This window comes from Sapajus apella, unplaced genomic scaffold (assembly GCF_009761245.1).
Source record: "Sapajus apella isolate SASKATOON/1434 unplaced genomic scaffold, GSC_monkey_1.0 scaffold32, whole genome shotgun sequence".
Taxonomy (NCBI): domain Eukaryota; kingdom Metazoa; phylum Chordata; class Mammalia; order Primates; family Cebidae; genus Sapajus; species Sapajus apella.
The window spans coordinates 6,128,986-6,137,449 of NW_022436972.1; the positions used below are offsets into that span (position 1 = coordinate 6,128,986).

General features: G+C 38.5%; 1 protein-coding gene across 2 annotated transcripts in view; it reads left to right on the forward strand.

Moving 5' to 3' along the window:
- BRCA2 (BRCA2 DNA repair associated) overlaps positions 1 to 8,464 on the forward strand; it is a 96,426-nt gene that overhangs the window by 74,008 nt on the left and 13,954 nt on the right. For both annotated transcript variants that reach the window (XM_032294425.1, XM_032294426.1), the window contains exons 21-24: positions 88 to 209; positions 2,579 to 2,777; positions 2,907 to 3,070; positions 3,169 to 3,307. In XM_032294425.1, coding sequence (XP_032150316.1) covers positions 88 to 209; positions 2,579 to 2,777; positions 2,907 to 3,070; positions 3,169 to 3,307 — 624 coding nt within the window. The remainder of the gene's footprint in view (positions 1 to 87; positions 210 to 2,578; positions 2,778 to 2,906; positions 3,071 to 3,168; positions 3,308 to 8,464) is intronic.

Consider the following 8,464-nt stretch of genomic DNA (forward strand, 5'->3'; position numbering starts at 1 on the left):
TGGTTTCTTATTTTTGTTTTTGCATGGTTCTTTAGTTTTATCTGCTTTTAAATTTAGTTTAGTTAATTAGTAATTCTTTTTTCTTAGAAAACACAACAAAACCATATTTACCATCACGTGTACTAACAAGACGGCAAGTTCATGCTCTGCAAGATGGTGCAGAGCTCTATGAAGCAGTGAAGAATGCAGCAGACCCAGCTTACCTTGAGGTGAGAGAATAAGAGGGCATATAATGATGCTTGATGATCATTCAAGGTGGGAAGCTATTTTAGAGTCTCCGGCCATACCAGGAAGGAGTATGTCGAAATGCTGAATTTCTCAAAGAGGATGTGTACATTTCTGGGGTTTTCAGTGGTAGGCCAAACAAGTATGGTGGTTTGTTTTCAACTCTATACCAAGTAGAGGATGGGAGCATTTTAGAATTTTATATATTAAATAAATTTGGTTTAAAATGCAGGCAAAACTTATTTATTTTTGTCCCTCCTGTACTCTGAAGGAAAAAACTTTTTTAAGATAAAACAAGTATCTTCAAAGTAATGACTTAGTTTCCATGTTCTTATCTGTTTCTCGGGTTCTACCCTGAGTATACTTGATAATCCTCTACCTTAAAGGTACTTGGGTAGAAATGTTTCAGAAGCACTAAACTATTAGAAGTAGCATAGGCTGGCTGGATGTGGTGGCTCATGCCTGTAATCCCAGCACTTTGGGAGGCTGAGGCAGGTGGATCACCTAAGGTCAGGAGTTTGAGGCCAACATGGTGAAACCTGTCTCTACTAAAAATACAAAAATTAGCTGGGCATGGTGGTGGGCACCTGTAATCCCAGCTACTCAGGAGGCTGAGGCAGGAGAATTGCTTGAACCCGGGAGGTGGAGGTTGCAGTGAGTGAAGACGGCGCCACTGCACTCCAGCTTGGGCAACAAGAGCAAAACTCCATCTCAGGAAAAAAAAAATATATATATATAGCATAGGCTTTAGAATTGTGGTGTTCTCATTAGCAAAGTAAATGAGAATAAAATAGCTATGAAGTGGGCATAAAATGTTGTTTTAGGATCAAATAGATAATGTATATAAAAGTTCCATATAAATGTTAGTTACTGTTATTAGAACATAATTTTATGTATTAAGATAAGTTACCTCCTAAATTTTTAGACACATAGATATCTAAAAAGAAAATCAAATTCTAAGATTAGGTTTGTTAGATAGGGAGGAAGGAGCAACTACTTTACCAGAACAACTTGTTGTTAATTGATTAATTTCATTTACCTGATGACTTAATAATCATGTGAATATAGCCTTAAATTTTTTAAATAGTGGGACTACTGAATAAACAATATTTCATTAGTAATGTAAGCAGTGCTGTACTGAATAGAATTCCCTCCTGTTCTGAAATGTTACAATTTGGGCTCTCCCTATGAGAAGTGAGTCCAGTTTAAAAACCTGTGAGTATACTTGCTGCAGGTCTGAAAAACAAAGGCTTTATGATTCTTTCTTTAAAAATTATTTGCTTCTATCTCTTATGATATTTGTTGAAGGTTGTGCATTCTGTGAATTATCATAAAGTTAGCTTTAATTTCATCCACAAAATTTAACAGTTTTTTTTTTTGTCTGGACATCAGGGGGCAGAATTAGAGTAGGGCCTTTCCCCAGCCACTCTGTAACTGGATAAGTGATTTATTTCTTAGGGCTTCATTTCCACCTTCTAGCAAGGGAAAATCACGAGTGGGTTATCTTTAGGTTTCTAAGTGCCTATGAGTCTATGAGATTTGACTTTATTAAAGTTATCTTTGTATTTTTTTCTTTCTTTTTTTTTTTTTTTTTTTGAGATGGAGTCTTGTCCGGTTGCCAGGCTGGAGTACAGTGGTGCGATCTCAGCTCACTGCAAGCTCTGCCTCCCGGGTTCAAGTGATTCTCCAGCCTGGGACTATAGGCCTGCACCACCACACCCAGCTACTTTTTGTATTTTTACTAGAGTCAGGGTTTCACCATGTTGGCCAGGATGGTCTGAATCTCTTGACCTCGTGATCCGCTCACTGTGGCCTCCCAAAGTGCTGATGTTACAGGCGTGAGCCACCACGCCTGGCCTAGGCATCCATTTCTGAAATTATACCCCTGGGACTAAGAATAAGGGTTCTAGGACCAACCTCTACCTATGTGGCTTGTGCAAATTAGTTTTTCTCTTTGTGCGTCAGTTTTATTACCTACAACACGGAAACAATGATATTAACTACATCATGGATTGTTGTGAAGATTAAGTGAGTTAGTACATTTACGACACATAGATCTATATCTCAAAATAGTAAGTATTCATATGTTAACCATCTATAATGTACATGGTGGTGATTATGATTATTAGAATACATTTATAACTGGAGGATCATTTTTGCCTTAGGGAAATAGAATTAGCAACAGTTTAAGGCACCTGAGAATATTATGTGAGAAACTGATTACATTAAACAAACCCTTAAAATGAACTCTAATTTTGTTGATTTGTCTCCTTTAAAGTGATCCGATTACAATAGATGGGACTTTTTGTTTTATTTTGATTGCTTTTTATTTCAATATCTTAAATGGTCACAGGGTTATTTCAGTGAAGAGCAGTTAAGAGCCTTGAATAATCACAGGCAAATGTTGAATGATAAGAAACAAACTCAGATCCAGTTGGAAATCAGGAAAGCCATGGAATCTGCTGAGCAAAAAGAACAAGGTTTATCCAGGGATGTCACAACTGTGTGGAAGTTGCGTATTATAAGCTATTCAAAAAAAGCAAAAGATTCAGGTAAGTATGTAAATCCTTTGTTTTTATCACTTTTTAATAAAATAGTTAAAAACTTTGCATTTATTTTGAAATGAAAATTTAAATGATCACTTCTTCCCATTGTGTCTTTCTCATCTTTTCTCCAAACAGTTATATTGAGTATTTGGCGTCCATCATCAGATTTATATTCTCTGTTAACTGAAGGAAACAGATACAGAATCTATTATCTTGCATCTTCAAAATCTAAAAGTAAATCTGAAAGAGCCAACATACAGTTAGTGGCAACAAAAAAAACTCAGTATCAACAACTACCGGTACAAACCTTTCATTGTAATTTTTCAATATTGATAAGTGCTTATTTTATTAGCTTATGGAATCTTCATATATTGAATTTTTGTTTTGTTTTTTGTAGGCTTCAGATGAAATTTTATTTCAGGTTTACCAACCACGGGAACCCCTTCACTTCAGCAAATTTCTAGATCTAGACTTTCAGCCATCTTGTTCTGAGGTGGACCTAATAGGATTTGTAGTTTCTGTTGTGAAAAAAACAGGTAATGCACAATATATTCAATTTTTTTATTGTTTTTTTTAAAAACATTGTCTTTTAAAATCTCTTATGATTAGTTGGAGCCACCAGTTGGCAGATTTTCTAGCTAGTGATCTGAAAATAAGCCTCTTTGAACCTCTGATTTTTAATGAAAAGTAATTCTGTACTATTTCAGGGGAAAATTTTACATTCTATTCTATGCTACTTAATTTTATAGAAATAGAAATTGTCCTTAATTTTATTTTCTGCATTGTATGTTTTATTAATATTTCTAATGTATGTGTTTAATCCATCATGGTGACATATTGGTGTCCTCCATTTATTTATTTGGCTATACGCTCTGCTTTTCATTGTACAGGGCTATTTATTATCTCAGAGTCAAGCTTTTATTTTATTGAATATATGTTCTTACTAAGCTCAATAGCATGAATCTATTGTGAAGAATTCAAGAATGTTCTTCTGTTTGAGTTTTGTTTTCTTAGGAGTTAATGCTGTTTCTCTTTTGCTGTGTTCCTTTCACATTTTTTAAATATGTTTGTGTTTGGTTAGCTATTTTTTAGTGCTCCGTGGGTTTTTGAATGTATTATATTAGTAAGCTATATTTTTCCCATGCCATTTTATTTCATCTTGGTCGTATTTGAGTGATTCTTTTCACACATTTTATTGTTATTATTGAAGGTGGATAACTTTTGTTCATTTAATTCATCAATATTTAATGACTTTTATGTGCCAGACACTGTTTTAAGTGCTGGGTACATGGCAATTAACAAAACAGATAAGAATCCCTGCCTTCATGGAGTTTACATTATGGGGTTTGGGGGAGGGAGATCACAAACAAATAAGTAACATACATCCGTATAGTTTTCTTAGTGCTCAGAAAAAACTTAAGTGGATGGGAGTGGGGGAGTAATATCGGTGAAGAGAGAGGTATGTAATTTTAGAGTGAGAAGTGAGGAAAGAGACCTCCCTGGAAAGCTGACATTTGAGTGAAACTTGAAGGAATTGAGGGTGTGAGGTGAGGCATGTGGCCATCTGGGGAAGAGCTTTCCAGGCAATTACAAAGGCTGCGATGCAGCAGGATCATGTCTAGTGTGCTCTTAAGCATTGGCAGAAGCCAGAGTGTGAGAAGTAACAGCCAGGGACAGAGGCAGTGAAGAGCCAGGTCGTGTAGGGGTTCTTGTGTGGTCTGTAACTTCCTGTGATGACAGGAAGTCACAGGAAGGTTCCAGGTAGAGGGACACAGTCTGACTGGTTTTCACAGGATCACTCTGTCTGTTGTGTTGAGAATAGGCTGTAGGGGACGCAAGGGTACAAACAAGCCATTTGGAGGCTCTTTCAAGCACTTAGGTAGAAGATGAGGATGAACTAGACAAAAGCAATGGAAGTAGTGAGAAGCTGTCAGATTCTTGTATTTTGAAGGTAGGGAGACAGTGCAGGATGGTGTGAGCATTAGGAAGAATGGAATTGCCACTTAGAAGGAAAGACTGAAAGAAAAGCAAGTATGTGGGGAAGTTCAGGAGCTCTGTTTTGGATAGCTAAGTTTTAGATGCTTATTAGGCGTCTAAGTAGAAACATCTACTTGACGGTTACATAGGAATCTGTTCAGAGGAATGGCTGGATATGAATTTGGATGTCATCAACTTACAGGTGATGTTTAAAGCCATGAGACTCGATAAGGTCATCGTAGGCATGGGAGCAGATAGAGAAGGGAAGAGATCCAAGACCTGATGGAAGCCTTTTATGCTTAGAAGCAGGGGAATATAAATGTAAATGTAAAGGAATCAGTAAAAGAAATAGAGGAATGGGCAGAAAGGTCGGAGGAGTACTGGAGAGAGTGAGGTATGCTGAAAGCCAAGAGGAAGAAAAGAATTGTCGAGTAGTGAGAGTGATTAAGTCTGCCAAATGCTATTTTGTAGGATTGATAATGAAGTGAGTACCAAGAATTGATCATTGGCTTTAACACCATGGAGGAGCACTCTCAGTGAATTGAAGCGGGGCAGACAAAATGGAGGGAAAGGAGGAATGATAGTGAATATAGGCATTTCAAGGATTTTTGCTTTAAGAGATGAAAAGAAATGAATCAGTAGCCAAAAGGGGAATCAGCATCAAGAAAAAATTTGCTTTTTCAGATCAAAGTGCTAATAACTTACTGATGAGGTGCTGTATGCTGATGAGAAAGCCAATAAAGAAAGTAGAATGAAAGATGGAACAGCTGTGGGCACTGTTCTCAGATACTCTGTGGGTATGGTATCCAGAAGCTGTCTTGAGATTGGCCTTAGTTAGCAGGAAAGACTGTTCATCTGTAACCACAGGAAAAAACAGTAAAGTATGTAGGTACAGATACCAGTGGAAGAGTTGGTATATGAGAGAAAACTTGTGGCAGACCTCTTTTGATTGCTTCTGTTTCCTCGCTGAAACAGGGAACAAAATCATCAGCTGAGAGTCAGAATGAAGAAAAGGGTGCTGAAGGTATGAGAGGAGAGAAAAGGCATGAAATAATTAAGAAAGTGATAGAGTGAATGGCTAGGTAAATACATCATGACTGCCAGGGCCCACTGGAGGTTAGTGTTCATGAATGTATTGTAGTTGTGTGACATTTTTTCAGCCATGTTCAGCTCTGATGGTGTGGGCATGAAGTAGTTGAAAAATGGAATTTAACCAGGGCTGTAATTTAGCTGGATAAGTACTGCAAAGCAAGAAGGGTGAAGAATTTGAGAGTATATGCAAAAGGAGGATTTTAATAATTGACCTGGGGCGCAATGCAGAGCAAAGAAGAGACATTAGAAGAATGTGGATCAATGAACAGGAGGTAAGAACAGTTGGGCTGGGTGTGGTAGCTCACACCTGTAATCTCAGCACTTTGGGAGGCCTAGGCAGGCGGATCACAAGCTCAGGAGTTTGAGACCAGCCTGACCAACATGGTGAAACCCTGTCTATACTAAAAATACAAAAAATTAGCTGGGTGTGGTGACATGTACCTGTAATCCCAGCTACTCAGGAGACTGAGGCAGGAGAATCACGAATCCAGGAGGCAGAGGTTGCAGTGCGCCAAGGTCATGCCACTGCACTCCAACCTGGGTGACAGAGCAAGACTCCATCTCCAAAAAAATAAATAAATAAATAAAAATAAACATGGATTGTAGGTCCCAGTGGGGCTGAAGGATTGAGTTAGGGTTTTAGAGAGTGTGAACTGGGCAGATCAAAGGTAGGTGGTTGAGGAAGGAGGTACTTGAAATTGAGATTCTGGGGGAAATGGAGTTATTGGAAATAAAAGTCTTGGGTATGTCCATTGGAGTGAGTTACCAATGGAAAATAGAGGACATGATCATTCAAGAAGAAAACAAGGAATCTGGGAGCCCATAGTATTGGAAGGATATGGGCTTCCATTATTACCAGGAAACAAGGCCATCGTCATGACAGAATGACAGTGTTTTGAGTTAACATCTTCAAGGAATGAAAGAGAGCGAGTGAGCTAGGGGTCAATAGATGCCTGTAGCAAGGAGCAGTAATGAATAACAGGGTCTGATAACATGAGATTCAAAACTGAGTGTTTTTAGAGTGGGAGGAGCAGCAGTGAAGCATGAAGAAGACATCTACTCCATCTCGGCCTCCAGTAGCAGAAGGTCTGCAGAGGCAGCTGTGCTGGCAGATAAGAACCTGGTTTGTTGCAACAAGATGGCAATGAAAGCACCTGCAGGAAAGGGTGAGGGAAGTGGAGATTCTACTGAGTTCCAGAGGGCCCAGTGAAAGGATTCCAGGAGATGGAGAGGTAGGAGGAGATGATGCCCAGAAAGGCCACATCCAGAGCCTCCTGGAAACAGAAACCAGGGAATTTAGGATGACTGAGAGCCTGTGCTGCCTTTTTTAAATGTTTTAATATTTGTGTGTACATAGCAGGTGTGTCTATATATATATACACACACACATACATATATATATATGGGGACTAACACCAGATTAGCTTTTGGCCCTAAGGCAAGATGTGTGGGAGAAGAAAAATTGGGGCGGCCTAGATGTCAGAGGAGTCTAGCTAAACCACTGAAGAACTGCTGCCTAATTCACAGCAACTATGAGTAAAAATACTGATGATCATCAGGTCAAGGATAGTCTGGAGCAGTTAAGATGTCACTTTACATGGGCATTATCAAATAAAGACGATGAAATACCTGATTTGGAAAACAAAGTCTTGGACCAGATTGGGTTTCTAGACACCAAATACAGTAGGGGAATACACAACCTACTAGCATATGTGAAACACCTGGAAAGGCCAGAACAAGGAAGTGCTAGAGAACTCGAAAGAAGTTGAACACTTGATCCAGAAAGAACATGCCAGTTAGATGTGAGAAGTTTGGTGACCTGGGGCGACTTTGTCTGGGTGTATTGCCACATCAGCATACTGGCAGAAGACCAGACTTATCAGTTCTGCCCTTAGTTATTTCTTGTCTTCTGCTAGCTTTTGAATTTGTTTGTTCTTTCTTCTCTAGTTCTTTTAACTGTGATGTTAGGGCGTTGATTTTAAATCTTTCCCACTCTCTTCTGTGGGCATGTAGTGCTGTAAATTTCCCTCTTAAACACTGCTTTGGCTGTGTCCCAGAGATTCTGGTACGTTGTGTCTTTGTTCTTATTGGTTTCAAAGAACTTACTTATTTCTGCCTTAGTTTCATTATTTACCCAGTAGTCATTCAGCAGCAGATTGTTCAGTTCCCATGTGGTCATGCAGTTTTGAGTGAGTTTTTTTATCCTGAGTTCTAATTTGATTGCATTGTGGTCTGAGAAACTGTTCGTTATGATTTCCATTCTTTTGCATTTGCTGAGGAGTGTTCTACTTCCAATTATGTGGTCAATTTTAGAATAAGTGCTATGTAGTGCTGAGAAGAATATATACCCTGCTGATTTGGGGTGGAGAGTTCTATAGATGTCTATTAGGTCTGCTTGGTCCGGAGCTGAGTTCAAATCCTGAATATCGACGTTAATTTTCTGTCTCATTGATCTGTCTAATATTGACAATGGGGTGTTAAAGTCTCCCACTATTGTTGGATTGATCTCTTTACCATTATGTAATGCTCGTCTTTGTCTCTTTTGGCCTTTGTTGGTTTAAAGTCTGTTTCATCAGAGACTAGGATTGCAATCCCTGCTTTTTTTTTTTTTTTTTTTTTTTTTT